Here is a 24,188-nt window from a genome sequence, read left to right on the forward strand (position 1 = left end):
AGTTGTCACATCGGGTTTTTGAGCCGCCAAATCATGAACTCGTATAGGGTTTGATTTCATTCGCACTTGGTATGGGCCGGTTTCAAGTTTCAGTCGAGTTATTTTTGAGTTGGGAGATTCATAGAACAATGATTTCTTAGAAATCCAAAGAACAATGATTTCTTAGAAATCCAAAAAAAATAGTCAGTAGAACCAAATCGCCCATTGGCATCGGGTTTTGGTCCATGAAGAAACTCAAAGGTGGACCAACACCTATTTTGGATTAAAATGCCCAAAGCCCTATATGGCCTACTGATCTATTATCCCCCTTAAGAGGGCAGCAATCCATCTCAGTACAGCGGATAATGTATTTAATCACATTTACAAATACATGTTTTTCTTGAGAATGAGTAAAGGAATCAGACGACATAAAACATGCTCATCTTGTACAGCAGTTGTCCAATCCTTGAAAATTGGCCTCCTACAGCCCCGCTCGAACATGCCCCTTGCACTGAGGCAGCTGCTGTTTGAGCTCATGATGCGTTCTTAGTTGGATGTATGTGTTAAAGGTCATGGTCTCCTACATGATTCAAGAGAGTTAAGTTGTCTCCATTCTGCATACAATTGACAAGACACATTGGCCAGCTTTGTGGAGTCTATGCATCCAGTTCTTTTGACCTTTCATGAAGAACTTCTTCAAGAAGTTGGTTGATACTACTTCCTTTAACCTATCACAAGAATTATAGTAAGTTTGTAAATCATAAACAAAAGAATCATCTGTGCTTACAACAAGCAATGCACTTCATATGCATATCATAGCTTTGATTGCCCCCTTGTATTCCTCCCAAATTATACACCCTTTTGTTGTCACTTGGATTCCAAAATCACCACGATAAGCATTTCAAGCATTCCATGCTAATAGATCTTGCAAAGCTCAATAAATGACTATGAAACAAGAAAAATATCAGGAAATGAGGAAAGGCAAGTTTTGATCTCTTAGACTTTTACCTTAAATCCAAGAGCAACAGCTGTTTTGACCTTGACAACTTCACCCAGTCTCAGAGAACCTTCTTTATTATCTTTAACATAGATAATTGGCACATCTCTGGAAGAAGCCAAGCTTGGCAGATGCTTAGTGAGCCATCTCGAGTTACAGTCTGATGCTACCACCACAGCCTGATATCGTACTGGGAAAAATCACGAATGTGTCTAGAGCAAGGTAACACAAATTAAGGAAGAGGTAAACATGAATGGAACACACGCGTTCTTGAATATGATATTTATTTACCCAAATCCATGCAGTAGGCAAGATGATGATAATGAAGGTTGCCATTAAACTGACTGCTAAACATTTACCAGATCATGATAAGTATGTGGAATGGTAGGTGCACCAAGCTGTAGTGTATGCATTATACAATAAAACAGGTTCTCTTCTCTAGAACCAGTTTCCCCAAGAAAAATATGAAACACGATTAAGGAAGTGGCAGTAGTAACGGTAATATCACACAGTACTGAAAATAGGAATATCGAGTTCATCTGTTAAGCACTTAAGCATTTACAATAGTCAATAGATATCAGGCACAGGAAAATCTATTTAATGCCTGATCTTTTACCACATCACCAAATAAAGAAGTCATATACACAAACATAAGTCTCTTACAAAGCAAAGCATAAGTCTCTTACAAAGCATTCAGCTAATCAAACTTTCCTGCCCTGGCATCCCAAATTGCACAGAATCTTACTATTGCACCGATACACAAACCTTAAAGCAAATAATTTTTACTTCTTTGCAGATTGTATAATGTAACATTTAAGGGCATCTACTTTTAATTACATGGAGTTTATGAGGAACAATCGTGTTCATGTCAAATTGTCAGGTCTGAGTATTTCAGTTCATTTTTCTTTGGGTCCAGATTAATTTACTCCGTACTCAAACATCAAATTCACTAACAACAGTTTCATGTTTTAACAAATAATGATGCAGCTCAGGAAAAATACAAACCTGAAGTTTAGTGACAGAAGAACATGGAGGACGGCCCCCGGATCCTTTTTGAGCAGCAGCAAAGGCAGCATCATCACTAGATGGAGCCATTCGTTCAAGCAGTCGCGTCACTTCATTGATCCCAACAGCAAAGTGTTGCTGCAATAGCACATCAAATAGCACCAAAATCAATAACTACTTCATATATGTAAACTTAGGTAATACAATTTATACAATATTCCTTACACAATATTCAGTTTTGTCTAACATAAGTAAAAATCACACCTTGAACCACAACTTCTCAGGTAAGATTCTATTGGACTGTAATTCTGATTCAATTCCCCTGTTCCATAATCACAATTAACATCATATCAATCTTTTATAAACATTTAATCCAATTTAGAGTGTGCTAATATCACCCATTCAATTAAAAAAAATTACCCTAATTGGGAATTTCCCATGCTGTATATATGCAATTAGGGTTCTTGAAATGAAATAATTATTGAAATTACCTTTGGAGGGAATGGAGAAGACGGAAAAGACGGTCGCCCTCAATGCAGCATTCACTGTAAAATTAATAAACACAGTTATTGAATTAAAGCTTAGAAAAATTTGATACTTTATAGTAATGAAAATTGACAATTTGAGATTAGGGAAAGAGAAAGAAATGAAATTACTTGTTGGGATTTTGTTGGTTTTGCACTTTGATGCTGTCTTTAATTTGGGGTTGAAGATTAGAGGTTCTTTTTTTGGTTTTTGACGGCATTTTTATTGATTCTACACTTGTATTTCCTCAGTTTTTCTCGTTTCTCGTCGGCTGCCGGCTAAATTTGAAGCCTTGATTAAGCTCCCTAATGAGTGGTGAGTTGGTGACGGTGAGTGAGTTTTACGGGTTGTAACTTGAAAAAGTATTGGAAATTTGGAATTGGTCATACGGGTGGATTAATTACTTCCTTTCTTCCCTAATGCAATTGCATGACTTTTTATGCGGTAAAAATCTTAAAATGTAAAGACGTAAAAAATTATAGTTCAAGTTACGTGTTGGAAAAATGTAGATAATAATTCATTTTTTTTTGGTGCTCACGCGGGGTTAAGCCCTATAAATTAAATAGCAATTCATTTCATAAACAAAAAATGGAACGTAAAAGGAAAGTAAACAGAGGAAAATGAAACACAGTTACGGTTGGATGAGAGGTGGAACAGTCACACCCCTAATATGTTCATTTAAGAATAAAGATTCTACTAAGACCAATCGAAGCCCCCTTCTACTATACTAGTCCCATTTTGAGTCATTCCTCGTTTTGCAAGTGTATGTCACTTTATTTCCTTTCACGAAATACATGAATTATTCTCCCTCCCATTTCTATTTGCTAATCAAGTTGCGACTATAATCAACCAAGTGAGCACACTCATCACTTTCAGATGTATCTTTACATATAGCTTGTAGAGTATGGAGTATCAAGACTATCAAGTTGGATCATATAGTTTGCTAATTCGAAGATCACATGCTAGTTCCAAACCCCTCACCAATGCCATTATCCATGCACAAAGGCTTTGCAACTAGCAAAGTAGCCAATTTTTATTTTATTTTATTTTATTTTTTAAAAAAAGCAAAAATAAACATTCATGTTTTTATTTTTTTTATTTTATAATTATTTGATTCATTTTACTAATTTAATAAAACACATAATAATTTAATTACATAATGTATGATGTGACTGTTACTGTTAGTTATGCGTTAATTTTTATTATAAATTAATTAATTTTAAATATGTTATGTGGATTACTTTTATGTAAAAAGGCAATCTTTAAAAAAAAATAATTTAAATCCCAACTCACTCGTCGTTAAAATACAATTCTCTTTTATCACTGATTAAAATAAATTATTGTTCTTGCTTAATAAAATATGATAATGAAAACAATTATTATTGATAAGGATTAGTTTTTAAATTGTGATTTTTTAAGATTAATTTAATTCAAATTAATCCCAGGTTGTGGACTCGATAAGGCTCGAAATACGCAATACATTAGCAACAAAATTCAATTCAAATATCAAATTAGAGTCGAATAATCACATAAATTTTTCTCAAATTTCTAATGTAAAGTGCACATAGCAAAATTATAGCAAGAAAAATCCTAAATTGACTTGAGACGCAAGAGGCAAATGACTAAGGGCCTGTTCTCTTCAGCTTAATTTCAGTTCAGTTCAGCTCTATTCAGTTTAGTTTAGCTCTAATCAGTTCACTTCAGTTCAGCTCGATAAATCAGAACAGACCTAACACAGGCAATTAAATTAATGATGGTGTGAAATTAAGTAATTAAAAAGCTAAAATCTTGAGAAAAAACTCTCCCCTTCTCCTACAGTCAAGCGTAGTCTGAGTTTTCCATTGAAGCACCTACTAAGCTTTATCTCCTCCAAGCTGCTTCTAAGGTACATTTTTTTTATTTTTTTTTTAATTATATTAGTTTCGAATACCAGTATCACAGTTTAGGGTTAATTTCACACCATCATTAATTTAATTGCCTGTTTAGTCATTTGCCTCTTGCGTCTCAAGTCAATTTAGGGTTTTTCTAAGGTGGATTATTGAACTATTGGTTATGATTACCAAAATTATGAAAGATTCAAACGTGCAAATTTTTGTTGCTAGAATTTTGCTATGTGCACTTTACATTGGAAATTTGAGAAGAATTTTATGTGATTTTTCGACTCTAATCTGATTTTTAAATTAAATTTTGTTGCTAATGTATTGCATATTTTGAGCCTAATCGAGTCCACGAGCCGGGTCATTGTAAGGCTGTTGGTGTCCCGGCTGAGCTCGGGTTTTAGGTTTGTTGAGTTAAGCATGCCTAAATTCTAATGATCTCGAGCCGAGCCTACACCTATTCAGGCTTGGTCTGACTTTTTAGCACCCTCAATTAGCCCCTCTGAAATAGTTTGATGATTAACAAGACCTCAACACCATTAAACCACTTCAACCTTTCAGCCTAATCTAGCAGGCATTTGTTTATAGCTCAATAATGTTAGGATGAAACTATGAAAATAGGCTTTGTCTTCCTGGCCTGGGTCAGGGAAGCTGTCCTTCCCGCCCTCGCTCAAGTATGGCCTGGGTTTGGTGTAGTGTGAAGGTGTGTGGGAGACAGTAGTTAAAGTTAAGCCTTTTTATATAATCAATTCATACTGTATGGTTTTCTTATTTAATTTCCCGAGTATTTGGAGAGATGGGTGTGAAAACAAACAAATATATTTATGTGGAGACCATTAGGCATTAGCGGACAGGGGAGAAAGAAAGAGCCAGGAAACGAGATATGAAAAGCTAACTCATATCTTTGGTGTTTGTCTAACAAAGAATAGCTTTTATTTGATGCAGAGTGTCCATGGTCTCTTGGTTAGCGGTATAAGGATGGCGAACTCTTAAACTTCTGGGAACATCTCATGACTTCGGGTTTTTACTCTTCCTGGTAAAGTACCCATAATCTTCTTCTTTATGACCTTCATTTTCTCACCTCTAGATTTTGACATTTTCTATGAAAATTATTTAGCTAGTAGGTTTTGTATTGGAATGTCTTTGCACCGATGACTGATATTGGAGCTATAATCACAGAATTTGTAATGGAGTTTCTTTGCATTGATGGCTAATGTTGAAGCTATAATCACTGAATATATTTTATTTAGATGTTAAATTTAGCTAATTGGTTAATAGAATTGGTTCCAACATTATGTACATTGATTGCTGATTGGAGTTGCTCTCAAATTTCAATTTACTAAGAAAGTATATACCATTTTTTTTTTTTGTAATTTTTTTAATGTATGATCTTTCAGGGATTGCTTGAGAAATTTGACAAGAAGACTTCAGTTTTCTCAAAGGTGAACATGTTTCGTTTTAAATTAAATGATAATTAAATCCAAGCTTCATGTTTTGATTATCCTTTTTTATTAATTTATTAATTTGTGAACCCTATTCAATATCTAATAGGCAATTATTCATATTTATCTTTGAGTTTATTTTTTTTTTTAATTTTTTTTTTTTTTTTTTTTTTTTTTTTTTTTTTTTTTTTTTTTAAATTGCAATATTGGTATCGTATAATTTTTATGTAGTTCGTCTGTTTTCAGAAGCTCTTATTTATTTATTTATTCTTACTATTGTACACAAAGACAATAGGATGGTTGATGTGTTTAGTGGGTGTACGAAAAAGGTAGATTAAGTAAGAGAGAAAGTGTAAAAAGGTGGGTGGGTGTAAGAGATATATGGATAAAGAGAGTAAGTGAAAAGGTATAAATATTGTAGAGCAAGCAGTATAAGGTAGTAAAAAGGGTTTGCCAGTGTAAAGTGAAAGTGTTAAGACCTTCCAGGTTCGAACAGAAAATAGAAAGTGTTCAGAACTTTTTAAAATTATATAAAAATTTGGAACAGAACAGAAATAGAAGAAACAGATTCTTCCCTTTTCAAGCCAAGTCTCACACTGTGTAGCATTTTCCCCTGTTTTGCTTCAAATTATGTACCTTGCATGGTGGTTATAGTTGACTTTTAAAATTATGGAGTTTGACCAATGCTTTCATTTGGTTCCATCTCATTCATTGAATCCTTCAAGTCAAATAATTTCAATGCATAATTATGTCCAGACTTGTGCATTGCATGGCTTGTTGATTTCTCACGTGCATTCTTGCATTGAAAACCTGAAGAGATTTTTTGAGGTTTGCGCAACATGTCATCGAAAGTCCTGCATGGGACTAACGTGACAATTCTGGTACACTTTCAATTAAGCAATCTCTGTTTGTATGGATACAAACTTTGTATAAGATTTAATGACGTTTGATTGGTTTCTAGTTATGCTACCTGGTGATGTAGATCAAGAGCTCTTATAAAAAATTGTAAATCAAGTGTTGCTATACTTTATTGGGGGGATAATCATTCTCCTATAAGGCTGTAACAAAAGGTGTTTAACCTTCTTGGTTTAACTCTTCCAATCTTCCTTCTTTGCGTTAGTTAGGTGGCATGTTATAAGCTTATTTGTTTCAATGTATTTCAAACTTTAATCATCCTGCATACGTACAGAAATTCCTTGACTCACACTGTGAAATTCCTTTCATGCATACAATCTTTCCTTTTACGATTTTAAAGTTTTTCCACTATATACAGAAAAAAATAATGGTCCAATTATAGCCTAGGAAATAAAATGACACTTTTTGTAGGAAGGAGAATTTTATTTTGTACAACTTGTAAATGCATCGTATAGATAAAAGATTTTTCGCTGTCCAATGCAATTTTACAAATACATACTGTTACAAAAGGTTTGGCCAATTGGTCCATCTAGACATTGTTGCTGCCTTACTAAACAATTTGTCAGCTTGGACAGTTACATATAATAGTTTTGTTAATCACTTAATTCAGATGTCAAAGAATTTTTTTATGTTAAATGGATATAGCTCATATGAGACGGCAAAAATATTTCCTATATCCATTCATGCCTCTTCCGCTACCACTGAAGTTTTTATTTGTTTATTTATTTTTTCCTCCATACAGTTTCTGCAAGATTTCCTCAAACATGGCAAAGGGTAGTAAAAGCTTAGTTAAGAGAGATCGTCTACTTGATATTGAGTCAAAGGTCCGTATATGGTGGGACCAGAATCATGTATTTGATGCTGAGCCCGGAGAGAAGCCTCCTGGTGACGGAGAAAAGTTCTTTGGGAACTTTCCATTTCCATATATGAATGGTTATTTGCATCTTGGGCGTGCATTTTCAATTTCCAAGATAGAATTTGCTGCAGCTTACCACAGACTGAGAGGAGCCAATGTACTATTTCCTTTTGGTTTCCACTGCACTGGCATGCCCATCTAGGCTGCAGCAGATAAACTTGCAAGAGAGATTCAACTGTTCGGAGATCCACCTGAGTTTCCATCTGCAGTGGAGGAGGAAGTTAGCCAGCCATCAGAAAAAGAGGATTCAAATGCAGGATCACAGCCAGCTCCTGATAAGTTCAGGGGTAAGAAGTCCAAGGTTGCAGCCAAAACTGTCACAACTCTGTATCAGTGGGAGATCATGCGAAGTTTTGCCCTTTCCGATGAAAAAATCTCAAAGTTTCAGGACCCATACGAATGGTTGACCTATTTTCCGCCCTTGGTAGTTGAGGACCTTAAAGCTTTCGGCTTGGGAGTTGACTGGAGGCGTTCTTTTGTCACTACTGATGTTAATCCATACTTTGATTCTTTTGTGAGGTGGCAAATGCGGAAGCTCAAAGCAGCTGGTAAGATTGTGAAAGATAAAAGATACGCAATCTTCTCTCCGCTAGATGGACAACCATGTGCAGACCATGACAGGGCTTCTGGTGAAGGGATCCAGCCACAAGAATATACAATAATAAAGATGGAAGTTGTTCCACCATTTCCTGCAAAATTGAGCAGTTTAGAGGGTAGGAAAGTATATTTGGCTGCTGCAACATTGAGCCAAGAGACCATGTATGGTCAAACAAATGCGTGGGTATTGCCTGAAGGAAAATATGGGGCCTTTGAAATTAACGAGACAGATGTTTATGTGGTCACTGAGAGGGCAGCTCTTAATCTTGCATATCAGAACTACTCAAGGGTCCCTGAGAAGCCAACATGCTTGGTAGAGCTTACTGGTCATGACTTGATTGGTTTGCCGTTGAAGTCTCCTCTTGCGCAAAATGAAATCATTTACACCCTTCCCATGTTAACTATCTTGACAGATAAAGGTACTGGGATAGTAACCAGTGTCCCTAGTGATGCCCCTGATGACTTTATGGCCCTGCATGACTTAAAGGCAAAGCCAGCTCTGCGGGCGAAATTTGGTGTGAAAGATGAATGGATACTTCCCTGTAATATCATACCCATCATTGATATCCCTGAATTCGGAGATAAGCCTGCTGAGAAGGTCTGCACTGATTTGAAGATCAAGAGCCAAAATGAAAAGGACAAGCTTGCAGAATCTAAGCGATTAACTTATTTGAAGGGTTTCACTGAAGGGACAATGCTTGTTGGTGAATTTTCTGGGTAGAAGGTCCAGGATGCCAAGCCAAAGGTTAGACGTAAGCTTTTAGAAACCGGTGAAGCCATTTTGTATAGTGAACTTGAGAAAAAGGTCATGTCTAGATCAGGTGATGAATGTGTTGTGGCTTTGACAGACCAGTGGTACATCACATATGGTGAACCTGAATGGAAGGAACTAGCCAAGGAGTGCTTGGGTAACATGAATTGCTATTCTGATGAGACACGTCATGGTTTTGAAGACACCTTGAGTTGGCTAAATCAATGGGCCTGCTCAAGGTCTTTTGGCCTTGGGACTCGAATTCCTTGGGATGAACAGTACCTTGTGGAGTCCCTCTCTGATTCAACTATATACATGGCTTACTATACTATTGTCCATTTTCTTCAAAATGGAGGCATGTATGGATCTAATGCCAGTTTGATAAAGCCAGAACAAATGTCTGATGATGTCTGTGATTTCCTGTTTTGTGGTGGTCTGTATCCAGAGTCATCAGATATTGATCAAAATGTGCTTAGCTTGATGAAGCGGGAGTTTGAATATTGGTATCCTTTTGATCTTCGTGTGTCTGGCAAAGACCTTATCCAGAACCATCTGACATTTAGTATCTATAATCACACAGCAATTATGGACAAGCGCCACTGGCCTCGTGGTTTTAGATGTAATGGGCACATTTTGCTAAATGCTGAGAAGATGTCCAAGTCCACTGGTAACTTCCGGACTTTACGCCAGGCCATTGAAGAATTCTCTGCAGATGCCACTCGTTTTGCTCTTGCTGATGCTGGTGATGGTGTTGATGATGCAAATTTTGTATTTGAAACTGCAAATTCAGTGATATTACGTCTCACAAAAGAGGTCTCCTGGATGGAAGAAATTCTTGCTGCTGATACAGCTCTTAGATCGGGTGAGCCTTCTTCTTATGCAGATCGGGTGTTTGAAAATGAGATTAATTTGGCAATAAAGCTGACTGAGAAAAACTACCAGAACTATATGTTCCGAGATGCTCTTAAGACTGGATTTTATGACTTGCAAACTGCTAAGGATGAATATAGGCTTTCTTGTGGGGCTGGAGGCATGAACAGGTTTTTGGTGCAGCGTTTTATGGACATTCAGACATGACTTATTACCCCTATCTGCCCACATTATGGAGAGTATATTTGGAGAGAGCTATTGAAGAAGGAAGGCTTTGCAGTAAAAGCTGGCTGGCCCGTTGCTGAGGCACCTGATTTAGTCCTTAAGAGTGCCAACAAATATTTACAAGGCTCAATAGTGCTAATGAGAAAGCTTCTCGAGAAGCTAATCAAAGGTTCAAAGAAGGCTAGCAAGAAAGGAACCCCCGCTCAACAAGTTGCAGAGGATAAGCAATTAAATGGTTTGATTTATGTAAACGAGACATATGATGGCTGGAAGGAAGAGTGCTTGAAAATACTTCAAAGCAAATTTGATTCAAAAACTTGCACTTTTGCTCCAGACCGTGAAATTATGGCAGCCCTGCAGAATACTGAGATTGGGAAGGCTTCCAACTTCAAACAAATCCAGAAACAATGCATGCCATTCTTGAAGTTCAAGAAGGATGAAACTCTTGCTCTAGGCCCTGAGGCCTTGGAGTTGAAGCTTCCTTTTGGTGAGATGAAGGTCCTTTCAGAGAATTTGTATTTGATCAAGAGGCAGCTTGCACTCGAGCAAGTGGAGATTTTGTTGTATCAAGATGAGGATGCTTGTGCCAAGGCTGGACCTCTTATGCCAGTGCTAAAACAAAATCCTCCATCTCCTGGTAATCCTACTGCCATCTTTTTGACTAACTGATGAATCAGGAATTTTTTGAGGTTTTGGTTTAGGCAATTTGGTTACATTTTTTGAATTATAAACTGTAATAAATTCTTGATAGCACATTGTTTTATCTGGAGTTGCTATGTAGTCTAGTTCAGCTGCAGTGATTAAACCTCCCTTCATTGTTCGTCATTTACAGTGATAAATCTTACTGTCATCTTTTTGGCTCTCTGTTTGCCATATGCTTTCGAGTTCATCATTTACAGTTTAGAAGTCTTCATTTTAATCAAGCATGGTATTTGTGTTCAGCTACTTTCAACTTAGCTCATGATGTTTCAATGAGTATTCTTTAAGTGTCCCAGCACATTTCAAGCTCAAGGTGCTGCAGTCTAATTAGTAAAAATAGTATAGTATAAGTTCAATCTCATGGTTCTAAAGGTTTCACTATTAAATTTATGTTAATATATTGAGTATTCTTTGTATATCATAAAGTATTACTCGTAATAGTAACAGATTGAAAATTTTCTACACACAGATATATCACCCCCCCCCCCCCTCTTTGTTGGTGTGTATAAATAACTATAAAGGACAGTGATATAGACGAGATTTAATCCCAAATCAATACCTTCCAGGACTTTAACCAATTAAACTAGTTGACTTCTTATTACGTTATTATTTGCATAAAAGTTTGCCCTACTCTTATGCCCATATATTCTTCTGGCCTTATGATTTTTTGAAAATATTTAGATGAGAATTATCTTGTTAATATAATGCCACAATACGCATAAACGCTAGTCTTTTGCATTATATTTAGGCTATAAAGTGGCCCTTTTAAAGCTATCTTATTAGCTTAACATAATGTAAATATATTGATCAAGTTCTCACCTTCCCACTACGAAGTAGAGTAGATAGTATTTATTCATCAAGGGAAGAGGAGGATGGTTAGATAGTTTTTTCAGTTTATTTAGAAAAATTACTTCTGAATTGCTAATCAGTACATAGACCATTAAATAAATAATTTCCGCACTTTGATTAATAAATATTGAATGTATGGATTTGTAAAACATTTGATAACACAACAAAAAGTGATTTTGAATCAACGTATCCTACACCAAACTAGCACTACACAACATAAGGTGTATACTCTGTTGAAGCACCCTTTCTATTAATATGCATCAAGCACCTAAAAAGGCTGAAGCCCTTGCAATGTTAATGGAACGATTTCAGGTGGAAAACTTGGCAGCTTGGCTTGTATGACTCTTTGATGCTAGCTTGATCAAACTTTTTGGCAGCAGCTTCGTTTACCTCCAAACCAATCTGAACAAAAAACCTCCCCCACCATGACTGACTGCGCATTTTAGCCTACAGGAAGAATCATCAGAAACAAAGTGTCATTTGACTTCAGGCTTCTCAGATATTAAGCAGCTTAAAAGTTTGCATTTCACTTTGTATACACTAGTCAACATTGAAAATTAGCATATTAGACCAAACACCTAAGTCAGGATGATCTTATCTCATAAATAGACAATTCACCCAACATCAAAGGATTTTCTTTTTTTTTTTTTTTTTTTTGAAAAAAGATTAGTCAAGAAAACCTCATAATGCCCCTATCGGCCCTATGTTAGTCAAGGATATATTTTACGCTGAGATGGATCTACCATCTCTATCTTTTATCCACCTTTCATTTCAGGCCAAGCTGGTAATCTCTTTTGTTTCCCTCCTTTTTTCCGGAGGAATCCAATGATGAGAAATAGCCAATTCAAGGGATGGAAACATTTGAAATTATATTTACTAAGCCAAACTTTCAGAAGAGGATAACAAGTAATGAGATCCATTTTAAATTATATTGTATGTTAAAATTAACAATAGAGCGAATGAAGGAGTGTCTTTGTGGATGACTACATAAGATAGACTACGGTTCATGTAGCTGACCCAATCTCTCTCTTTAGGGATAAGGCTATGGCTTTGTTGTTGCTAACAATTACAACTAGGCAGATCAAATTCTGAAATAAACCATGATTGGGCATTGGATAAAAGTAACTGAGAACTCACCGGGCGTCCGAATTTGGACAACTCTGTAACTCTGGCTCTCTGCTGACCAGGAAAACCTACAAATAAATGTATATAACCGATTAGATAGGTAACTAAACAAAAGTTTGATAGCTAAGCAAAGTCGCCTTTCAAGCAGCAGCATCAAGGGATCTACAGAAGTTTATTTGAATTCATCTCAAAGCTTGCATTAAAGGCCCACATGTATGAAACCATGAAGATATTTAAAGAAGGCACAATCTTTCCAATGAGTTGCTGCAATGCTTTTAGAAATAATATTGAACGAGTTAAAAAAAAAAAAAAAAAAAAAAAAAAAAAAAAAAATAGATATTGACATACCAGTGAATATCACTATGCTATCAGAAGCCACTCTTGCTAATTCTGGAAGAGTTTTGTTCAGATACTTTGGTGAGAGGTAATCTAATGCATCTGAGACAATAACCAATGAAAATGATTGTGATCTGTATGGCAATGGGAATTTGATATCAGCAACACGCACAATGCCCTTTCGCACAAGACTTTTGCAGTTTGAATCAGCATCCTCTAGGTCATATGGTTCCACGCCCCATGCCTCAGTATCCTCTTCTTTTAATAGCTTAGAGACCACAGAACAAGTATCAGGCCCAACATGCAAAACCTTGTGCATGCCATCACTGTAAGCTTTCTTCAGAAGAGGTATTGCCTTCTGAAGTTCTTGTGTTCCAGAAAACTCGCCTGCATAAGAGGTGAACAATAAAAGTTACATCTCAGAAATCAGTTACATCAATCAGAGCAAAGGCTAAAATTGGAAAGTAGGAAGAGTAACCAGACTACTAAAGGTGAACAAATTATGCAAAAACAAACAGAAAGATGTCTAGTTGCTAACTAATGGGCTGCAGTGCAGACTAAGTGTTGCTGAACTACTTTTCCAAGCAAAACCTCTAGAAAGGTATACTTGAACCACTGACCAGAAGCTTCCATACAAAGAGGCTAAGTTTTCTGCTATACAGTAAGTAGATTTTGATTTAAAAGAGCTACAAAACCTAGAAATTCAATTTGCTTGCTATCCAAAAGAAAAAAAGAAGTGGAAACCTATTTGCATCAAAGAACTTAGCATAATTTTGGTTCTGACAGACAACTGATAACTGCTGATACAATTTATGTCAAATCAAGAGAAAGATTACATCGCTTCTTTTCCTTTATATACACAGAAGAAAAGCAAACAAAGCATACAAAATATTAAACTGAATGAGACATGAGACATGAAACAAAGAAACAGACAGAAGATATGTGCTAGGAAATCAATCATAAATTTGAAATGAGCAAGTGTATCTACCTTCAATTCTGCTAACAATGTCTTTTTTACCTGCAAGATACAAACAGCCAATTCAATACGTGATCACAAAATAATCCTTAGGGGAAGGGGGGAAACAGGTAAGGGTTGAAGATTGACATCAAATGCTTAAGGAGCCACTGTATAAGCAAATAGAAAAAAAGATGGAAAGGAGACATGAAATTTCCATAAAAATAAGAAGCAAAATGTGGTTTGTTTAAGAAATCAGTTAGGAGACTGCATTTGCACAGAAGTGGAGGTTCAACAGTATGAATGAAAATGCAACCCTTTGATGTCCTTGTTCAATTAGCAGAGTTTCAATATTCTAGTATACAGCTCAAAGACATATCTAATCCACCAAAATACTAAAAGACAGGAAGAATTGCAGCTTTTCTATAAAGATATATGAAATCTAGAAAGGATTAATGACAACCAGATATTCCGTTCAATATGATCATGGCATACTATCATAGGCATATAAGGAAACGGTAATGAAATAAATAGAGAAGAATGCAAGACCCACCTGAGCCACTGTATAGATACCCAACAATAAGAAATACACCCTGCAAACAAAAAAAAAATGATAGGGTTAGAAGCAAAATCTTTAAGTACACATATCATGTATCAATATGCCTAGACAAATGGACAGGATACATGGTACCAGATGATTACGATACAATTATAAATGACGTAAAAACATTGATCTGGTGAAAATACAGTCATTTAATGAAGCAACTGCTAGAATGCTGAAGACGTACCAGTGCCACAAGGGTAACCGAAACCAAGGGAGATGAGCGTGTCTTTGATGGGAACGCTCCTGCTAGTGGAAACCCTCCATTGCCCACCAAACGGCGAGTAGGATTTACAGGTCTCCTTGACATGACTTCTTTCTGTTTACAGTAAATTTATACTCCAATGTATATAGATGATACAAGTTTACCTGAGATTAAAAATAATGAAAAACACAACATGAGTTGAGCTACAAATCAAGATAATCAAATCTAGGAGTAAACCATCTCAAGAAGAACCACATTGTCTAAATACATTCTAACAAAAACAAGATCTTAGATTAAAAGGCGAATTGTATATAACTCAAACAAATATAAAATCAGAAAAAAATTTACATAATTACATCAATGCATAGATAAATCAAGATATTATTCTACCAAGCACAAAAATTTAATCTAACATTATTAATACTATTCATCATATAAATGTGCAAAACATTTCTTAGTATAATATATGCAATTCTATAGCAATCATCAATCGAGCATAGCATCACAGATCTTACCAACGAAGAAAATCAAAGAATCAAATTATTATCTATATAGATTCGCCCTTGACTAAAAACCATATAAAAATGTAACAGTTAATAAATAAATGAACATATGATGAAGCAATACAGATCCATAAAAATAAAAAAATCAATTCCGCAAAAAACGAAGAATCCAGTTTAACAAATTACTAATCACAACTAAAAGATATAGAAATTACAAGAAATGGGGTTTGAGATTACCACATTAACCAATTGAACAGTTTGATGCACTTATGAATCCAGATCCACTTAAACAAAAAAAAAAATCTATCTTGCAAGTATAAATTATGTGGGTATTTGATATAGAATCTAGAATTTGATTCGGGTATGTTAGAAATTGCTAAAAAAGTATGAGAGTGAAGATAGTGTTGCTCAAAGAGGAGAGAGAAAAAGAGGAAAAAAGGGAAAAACAGAGTGATAGAGCGCGTTTATTGTATGAAAGGTGGAAAGAGAAGAGAAGAGAAGAAGAGAGTGAAGATCTTATAATACGCGGTGGGGCGCAGAATAAGCCATTGTTAAAGGGGTTGTCATTTTATTTAATTTTTAAAGATTGCAACTTTATTTATCACTCCTCACACTCACTGCTGCCCACTTGCTGTTGCTGTGCTGCTGCTTTCAAGTGCTGTGTGTTAAGAAGTGTCGGCGTTGCTGCAATTACTTGTATTTTAAGGGGTACTTTTGTCCTTGTTTCTTCGATCTTATTCAGACATTTTACATTTGTTAAAGCAATGTACAACAGCACAAGGTGTCCTAGGAGAGGAGGTTTTTAGTACTTTTATAGAAGTATTACTGATTTTTGTGTAGATCTTGAAAGGGATTAAACTATGTAACAGCCAAACAGCCCATATATTGTTAGTAACTGCCTATTATGGAAGCTTGCAGCTTTTAACTACTACTATAACAAATTTTTGAAATAGATGTATCGCGGAAGCCGAACCAAACTCATTATGATGACTTAATGAACATATTGTTTAGCTTATAATGATTTCAAATCAACTTTATAACTACTTACGTAAACACTTAACACCCATAACATCCACTTTAATTTTGGAAAAAAATTCCAAAATTAGTTTGAAAATGTGGGTGACGTGTATCCCATGAACCCTATGAGACCTTAAGAGGGCCATTTTGGTTCAAGGGCAACTTTAGGGAATAGAAATTGTTGAGTAGCTCACCTCTGAGAGTGTTTCAAAATACTCTTGTGATAGAACCAAACTCAATTTTAGGACTTTATATATAATTCGGTATGCTTATTATGGTTTAAAAATATTTTAAATTGTATAATATTGAAAATCAACATTTTAATGAATTTGGGAATAACCAACAATATAAAAGAAGATAATTGAGTCCATATTGATTATTATTGGAACCATCTCTTTTACTACCAATAATAATGTAACATAATTTCAAAATAACAACACAACTAAATCAAACAAAACTCATAATTGGGATTTTATAGACATTTTTATAGGTGTCTTGTGATTTCAGAACAACTTATATGACCCCAAGGGTCACCCCCACGCGTTTAATCCATTTTGTTAAAAAATTCCAAAATTGACCAAAAATCGTGTATTTATAACCTTCAATTTTGAACAACTTTGATTTTTTTTGGACCTGAAAAAAAAATTGCCGAGATGCTTTCCATGGACTCCAATATACCCCGGGAGTCCATTTGGGTGGGTGGAACCATCCAATTTTCTTTTAAGTTGTTATTTTATCTGCTTACAACTTACACTGATTTCATTAACTCATGGCCACCACGAACATTTATCACAACATATAATGATCATATATGGTTCCAAACGACATTATATAATCCCGAGATGTTTCTCTTACTATCTCGAGAGTTTTTGACATCGGGTCCCAAAACCTTTGAAATTGCTCAAAAAATGTAAATTATAGCCTTCAATTTCGGACTTTTTGGGACCTGGAATATATTGCCGAAATGCTTTCCATAGACCCCAACACACTTCGGGAGTCCATTTTGGTGGGTGGAACCATCCACTTTACCTTTAAACTGTCAATTTAGCTGTTTTCTTACACGCCTCTTGTATTGGTTTTAAGCTTTCACGGGATCTTAATGTAGTTGACTAATTGTATATGAGTCTAAACAACATTATATGACCCTGGGATGCATCCCAAAATATTCCATGAATTTTTGACACCGAGTCTCGAAATCTCCAGAAAACTCCTAAATTGCTCCGTTTTCGTGTATTATAGCCTTTAAATTTAGCTTCCGTAGATAATTTTTTCACCCGACAAGATTATACATCCAAGTACTTCTAAGGATTCCCAAAGGGCCTTGAGAGTCATACTTAGTGCCCGAACCATCTCATTCATGCCTTTTCCATCCTTAATTATCATGTTTTAAGGCAAAGATGACATACCCTTAGTTGCCAAAATATCTATTTGTATGTCTTGTCATTGGGTGCACATGTCTTGTGCCCACGCCCACACGCCCCCTTGCACCATCCAACACCCCAACTTTAGGCATCATGCCTTGTCCCAATCCCATACTTGGCATTTTTCCAAAAAGAAAGCAAACAAGGTGCTACTCATTGACCCCATGAGACCCAAAGGCCATTTGGGCTTTAAGGGCAGGTCTAGGGGAGAGAAATGGCTAAGCAACCCGACTCCAATTGGAAAGAACACAAATTGCAAAAGAACTATGTTGACTGATACAGATGATATTATGGCAGCCTAATGAAATAACCTCATTTTTATTGGTTACAGTTGCCCAAGTATTAGCTTTATAACATGTTTGGTTTAGTATTTTTAAGCAATGGTAATTGAATCATTTAACCATTGACATTACCTATTATCTTTCTGGAATGAGAGGTTAGGTAACACACCTCATTTCATTTCTTAAGGTAACTATTGCCCCCCACTTGTTACCTCTCCCAACTCTATGGTAACAAAAATATTTCCTTCCACAATTTCCAATTTGATACAAGGAGTTTCTTTCCTTGTGAATAGCAAACAAAAAATAATGGTAACCCTTTATGCTACCCTTTCTTCTTATTCAAGTATTTCCTTTCCAATATTCATAAGAAAAAATTGGGGCTTCCTCATATTCATACCAATACCGAGCATTCACTTGAAATAGATTATTGAACCATAGTTTTTTTTTTTTTGTTTTTTTAATTTTTTTTTTCCCTTTAGTCAGATAATTTAGGTGAAATACCACCAAAATGACACTATTTACATAGCTAAATTAACTTACCATCACTCTAACCTTCCATGCCCTAACTCTCCAGAAAGTGCTCAAAAACCAACTTAAAAATACTTTTTAATTCTATATACGTAGTGTACAACACTGACTCTTCCTAATCAAGTATTCCAAATCAACAAAAGCAGTTCAACATCCAACTACGTTATTTACGTGATTGAAAATCTTAACAAGAACTAACAATAGTTGGGCTACTTGTAAGATACAAAATTCTACTACTACATGAAAAGAAAAGACCGACATTTTTTGGTAACCTCTTTGACAGTTAGTTACTATTAAATAGGTATGGTGTATAACCAACATACACATTATTTGTATGGTTGTACGAGTTATGCCTATTATGAAGGGAAAAAAAGCACGTAGTTATTCCACAGCAATGCCCACCTTCTCAGCTTGAATAGGCCGCCACTTACGGTCAAATTCACTCTTCTCCAGTACTCTCTGTGATGAATGTTGCTCCTTGTCAATCTGCACCAGCTTATCATCAATGAGCTCAAGCAGCTCCTGCAATCCTACCCCTGTTACTGCTGAAGTTTTGACAAGTGGAATGTGTTTAAATTCGGAATCAGTGTCTGGGCCATCTTCCTTCATGCTTGATTCATTTAAGGATTTTATTTTCTGATCAACTACTCCCGTCAAAATCTTAGAAGAGCAAAGTTGATAGTCCTCATCTTCATTGCCATTCCTTGATCCAATCCAGTCACTTGAGTCGTCATTTTGTTGGTTCTCCTCCTGATCTTCCTGCAGTTTTTTATCAGCTATTTCATCTTCATCCTCAACAAACCTGTAGTCATTGTCATCGTTGAAATTTACGACCCCAGTGTCTGTGTCTGTTTCTGTATCTCTTTCAAAATCAATCTGAAAATTAATTTTTAAAATTTTTATTCATCGATGGTCCAGAATGACAAAAAAGGAAGAAGAAAGAAATGGAAAGATTAAGATATTGATATACCTTGTTCCAAACCTCAATCATGTCTTCAATCTTTTTCCCTGAAACACCTATTTGTCGCAAGACATCTAATACAGCTTCTCGTTGCTCCTCAAGATTCAATGCACTGGAATCCAGAACATGCTGTACATCATGTGCATAATCAATCACCAACCAGTTTCATGATCATTGAGTGAAGCACATCAAGTTCTAAATCATTTTTGCAATTTTTGGGTAAGATCGTAAGATATAGAAAATCCTACTACGCCGGATCCCTCATGGAACTCAGCCCAGATTTGCAGGCCATGCTGAAGGGAGGGGAGAGAAAACTCCATCCCCAAACACCGTAACTAGAAGGATTTCTAGTTTACTACCTAGTGGTCTAAAACTACAAGTAGAGCTACCTTGTTGGTTCCCCATTTATGAAGATAGCATTGACAATGCAAAAACAAGATATAAAAGATAATTACCACAAGCAGATCTGCTTCCGCAACTTCTTCCAAGGTAGCATGAAATGCTTCAATTAGCTGCAAATTAGAATTTTAATATACTTCACATTCTATAAAAAGAAAAGTATAATTTACATGTCCTGGCAACTCACTTGAACTGGCAAATCTGATATAAATCCCACTGTATCACTAAGCAAGACCTTCCTCCTGAAAATAAATAACTCATAAGGTTAGGTCTAACTTGTCAGCATATTACTTCACCGTACTCCAAAAGCAGCCAGAGGAATGAATGTTGGGGGCTCCCTATGCAGTTAATTACCCAGACGGAAGAGCAACACCTCTGACTCTTGGGTCAACCGTCGCAAACAATCTGCACACATTGAACTAACATGGTGATTTAATTTACACCATATATGGAAGGAGCACTTTTGAATTATAATAATGAATTTACCTATCATCACTATACAGGTCACTATCTGAGAGCGCACTAACTAAAGTTGACTTCCCCTGTAATTGAAGAATTATCCAGTCAAAAACATAAGATAAAAAATACATCTCTGAGATGCAAAAGAAAGGCAAGGGAAAAATTTAGTGTATGAGGCATTGATCACTGACAGCATTAGTGTACCCAACTACAGCAACAGTGGCAAGCCCTGGAGCATCTAAAACACCTTGCTTTCTCCGACCAGCACGCTGCACAGCACGTGTTTTACGAACTTCTTCAATTTCAGCCAGCAGGCGCTTTCTTCTTTCTGAGATTCTGCCATTGCAAGTCCAAAATTAAGTTCACTGCAATTTCAGTGGAAGCATATCTGCATATACTAGAATAAGCATGTCGTCCAAGCATGTAACAGAGTTTTGCTCATGGAGAAACATATAGTATGTTGAGAAAGTCCAAGGTACACTTCCATGCAAAAAAGCTAGAGCTCCTCCAAAGTGTGTGATTTCAGCATGTACACTGCTTTCAGGACTAGCAATCTAGCATTGATCACACAATTATAAGAGCCAAATTCAACCCTGATCCACACACATCAGGGTTTATATCTAGAAAGACTTAGAAACAACTGGACAAGTATGATGCTCTGTATGATTTATTATTAACACACAGCAATATGCACTGCATCCTTTATTATATAAGACCCTTCACAAGACAAGAAAAGTAATCACCAAGTTCATATAGTTTTAGTAAAATCTGATTTAAGAAGTAAACCTTCGACGTTGAAGCTCAAGCTCGGTTTCTCCAGCACCACTTATAAAACCACGACCACCACTTCCTCTCCTGTAATGTGCAATAGTGCAAATTAGAAATATTTTCAATTACAGACTAACGATTAAAATCAAGCTCAAAAAGTTGTAAGCTTAGATGAGAAATGAGAAACAGCTGAGACATAGACCTCAATAGCATATGAAGGGTCAGCACTACAGCAGAACAGTTTTCATATTTTAATCAGATTGTCAGGTAGAATTGGTTAGTGGCTCACGTCAGAAGAGAACAGGGACACAATGAAAAGCCAAATGAAACAGCAGTGTTTAGAAGAGCCCAAAATCACCATGTACCACTCCATGATCAATATTCTCATCTGACCCTAACCCAGTAGGCCATAGAGACTAGATATCAGAAATCCATACACAACCCACTCGACTTTGGGAATTAGGATGCAATAATCAAGAACAGCCTAAATCCTAATCAAGAAAACAACCAAGTAACTTGATAAAACAGATCAAAATTGTCATTGTGTCCTTCACAAGTTCGTCATTCTCCTGCTGTTTAGGATTAATATCTGTCATTATTAAGTTTTGTAGAAACTAGAAAGCAACTTAGCTTAATAAAACATTGGCAGAATTGCAAGAAATCAACTTTCTTAGCCACCAGCCCAACAAATTATTAGCTTCAATTAACCATCCTAAGTATGCCTAGGCAATTCTGTATAAAGAGTAGGGGACTTACCCTCGAGCACTCACAACTTCAGCTTCTCCTTTTGTTCCAAAAGTGTAACGTCCATCAGAAGCCCGTACTCGAACAAGCCGACTCTTCTTATACATTATAGCTGCTAACTCAGCCTGAAATTCTAAAAAGATCAGAAAAAAATCACCTAGTTCCAAACCAAAGCCATGTCTTGATAAATGTAAGGTAATAACTTCTGATTTGATCAGGAAAACCACAGAAATGAATAGATAAAAACAATAGCTATACCTGAAGTTTTGCTTCCTTAGTGTATGCATGAGCATTAAAAATCTCTATGATAAGGCCAACACGATCTAAAACAGGTTTCTCCCAAGCCCTCTACAACAGAATGAATGCTCACTCATAAGTACTCAATATACTACAACAATTTCCCTTGCAATATTTTACTTGGTTAATTGAAAAAATACAAAGTACAACTTAAGCAACTTACTTCCAGATTTCTCTGCTGAATTGCAGACAGTGTTGAATTGACAAATACAGCATCCATTTCACCTTGCTACAAGAACATAATGATAATGCATCAGAACACAACCAATCCATAATATGTAAGCGATAAAGTATCACTTGTACAGGCATTATTCAAAATCATAAGTTCCTTGCCTCTGATTCAATGGCATGTATATGGCACTTAACGTTTTCCACCGTCCCCGGTCCAAAGAACGTATCTGCACATGTATTAAATGAAGTGCATTCACAAAATGATCTACACACTCTTATCTTCAGCACACACACCAAATCAGCACCATCACAATATTATTCATCCCATCCCTCAACCCACCAAAAAATTTCAAACTCAAATATATCAGGCCTAATTTCACAGTCACAGTCTATGTTCATCTTCAAACTAAACCTTTCTCAAATCAATATTTCTCACACTATTCCAACAGCTTAAAGAAAAAACCAAGGTGGCAACATTTATAGACTATCCCAAAACACTGTATGTGACTTCTTAGAGTACATCTAAAAGCACTTGAGAAAAATGCCACACTACATAAGTACATGACCTAGTTACCAAATTCAACTACATTGTACTAAAATACAAATTTCAACATCATTATCCCCTATCCCATTTAAAACCCAACATTTTGCTCAAGTGAAGGAAAATGACGTATACACGAACTGACACGTGATTTTGTCATGAATTTCTAAATAAGTCCTTGCGGCTGCATATATCAAAACAGTAAAATAAAAAGGAAATTAAAGAAATTAAATAAAAAAGACTAAGAAGCAACCTGAGCGGCCCTTGCCGGAACTAGAAAGTGGGTTCTGAACTACAACATGCGGAGGCGATTGTTTCAGACTCAAATCAGTGGAAAAGTAACCATCTCTTTGTTCATCCAACGAATTAGCCAGGTTAAGAGCTTCGTTAAGCTTGGCCTGTAAATTGGCATTTGGTCGGACACGTGGCTGAACCACCAAAAGCTTCGGCGTACCTTCAGAACCTCGATTTGGGTCTTCCTCATTTGAGTTCCTACACAAAGAGGGTGTGTGAGAGAAGGAGCAAAATGGGGTTTTGAGTGATGGGTTTGAAGAAGGGATTGCAGGGGAAGAAGAAGGTGGTGATGAGAGAGAAAATTGAGAGAAGAAATGACGTGATTGAAGGTGAGAAAGTCGCTTGAGTTGTGATTGCAGGAGGGAAATTCCTTTGATTGCTAATTGATTCTTGCTTATCATGCTTGTTTTCTTATTTCTTGATGAATAATGCTGCGAAAATTAGATCACTGATGGTCTGAATCTCTGAGACTTGCCGTAGATGTTGAGGTTTAACATTGGCGAATTTGGCACCAGAAGGTTCATAGTTGCAGTGGGCTATAGCACACTCCAGACATGGTCCGAACTTAAATTGGCAAATTTGGCACTAGATGGTTTATAGTTGCAGTGGGCTTTAGCACACTCGAGATATGGTCCGACTAAAACCCTCTGGTGTCTCGAGGCTCCTTGGTCGTTATTGGACCGTGTTAGGTACAGATCAATCGATCAGAATGGCTTCTTATATTGGCATTAAATAACTTATTTGTACAAGGAAGGAGGGTGAACTGCTTTGGGCCATGCCGCCCATTAGTGGCATGACCCAGCGCTATGTCTATTGTGTAAAATTGAGGAAAAACAAGTGAAGTTCGCAACTTTACCCTCAAATGATAATTCCTTGACACATTGACAAAAATTGTTTAATAAAAACATGTCAAAAAGATAAATATAGCAATAGAA

General features: G+C 36.2%; 3 protein-coding genes and 1 pseudogene across 4 annotated transcripts; 1 reads left to right on the forward strand and 3 right to left on the reverse strand.

Moving 5' to 3' along the window:
• Positions 1-191: 191 nt before the first annotated feature.
• On the reverse strand, positions 192-2,845 carry LOC145563027 (uncharacterized). Its single transcript, XM_081623434.1, has 6 exons — positions 2,638-2,845; positions 2,473-2,526; positions 2,246-2,303; positions 1,982-2,119; positions 988-1,155; positions 192-707 (listed from the first exon to the last, which is right to left on the reverse strand). Exons 1-6 carry the CDS (start codon positions 2,724-2,726, stop codon positions 636-638), a joined length of 579 nt encoding a protein of 192 aa, XP_081479560.1. The 5' UTR covers positions 2,727-2,845; the 3' UTR covers positions 192-635.
• A 1,453-nt stretch (positions 2,846-4,298) lies between these two features.
• On the forward strand, positions 4,299-10,955 carry LOC145563028 (leucine--tRNA ligase, cytoplasmic-like; annotated as a pseudogene). Its single transcript, XR_014094492.1, has 4 exons — positions 4,299-4,391; positions 5,329-5,419; positions 5,781-5,825; positions 7,483-10,955. The product of XR_014094492.1 is annotated as a leucine--tRNA ligase, cytoplasmic-like (transcript).
• Positions 10,956-11,738: 783 nt separating this feature from the next.
• On the reverse strand, positions 11,739-15,941 carry LOC145561845 (putative pectin methylesterase CGR2). The gene is made up of 7 exons (XM_081621964.1): positions 15,610-15,941; positions 14,852-15,033; positions 14,617-14,656; positions 14,097-14,126; positions 13,121-13,495; positions 12,785-12,840; positions 11,739-12,094 (listed from the first exon to the last, which is right to left on the reverse strand). The coding sequence occupies exons 2-7, from the start codon at positions 14,972-14,974 to the stop codon at positions 11,942-11,944; spliced, it is 777 nt and encodes a 258-aa protein (XP_081478090.1). The 5' UTR covers positions 14,975-15,033; positions 15,610-15,941; the 3' UTR covers positions 11,739-11,941.
• A 2,639-nt stretch (positions 15,942-18,580) lies between these two features.
• LOC145563030 (GTP-binding protein At3g49725, chloroplastic-like) lies at positions 18,581-23,915 on the reverse strand. The gene is made up of 13 exons (XM_081623435.1): positions 23,213-23,915; positions 22,581-22,645; positions 22,411-22,476; positions 22,209-22,298; positions 21,963-22,075; positions 21,225-21,293; positions 20,630-20,774; positions 20,466-20,521; positions 20,334-20,384; positions 20,167-20,221; positions 20,036-20,092; positions 19,590-19,709; positions 18,581-19,495 (listed from the first exon to the last, which is right to left on the reverse strand). Exons 1-13 carry the CDS (start codon positions 23,652-23,654, stop codon positions 19,001-19,003), a joined length of 1,824 nt encoding a protein of 607 aa, XP_081479561.1. The 5' UTR covers positions 23,655-23,915; the 3' UTR covers positions 18,581-19,000.
• Positions 23,916-24,188: the final 273 nt, after the last annotated feature.

This window comes from Chenopodium album, chromosome 10 (genome assembly GCF_948465745.1).
Source record: "Chenopodium album chromosome 10, dcCheAlbu1.1, whole genome shotgun sequence".
Taxonomy (NCBI): domain Eukaryota; kingdom Viridiplantae; phylum Streptophyta; class Magnoliopsida; order Caryophyllales; family Amaranthaceae; genus Chenopodium; species Chenopodium album.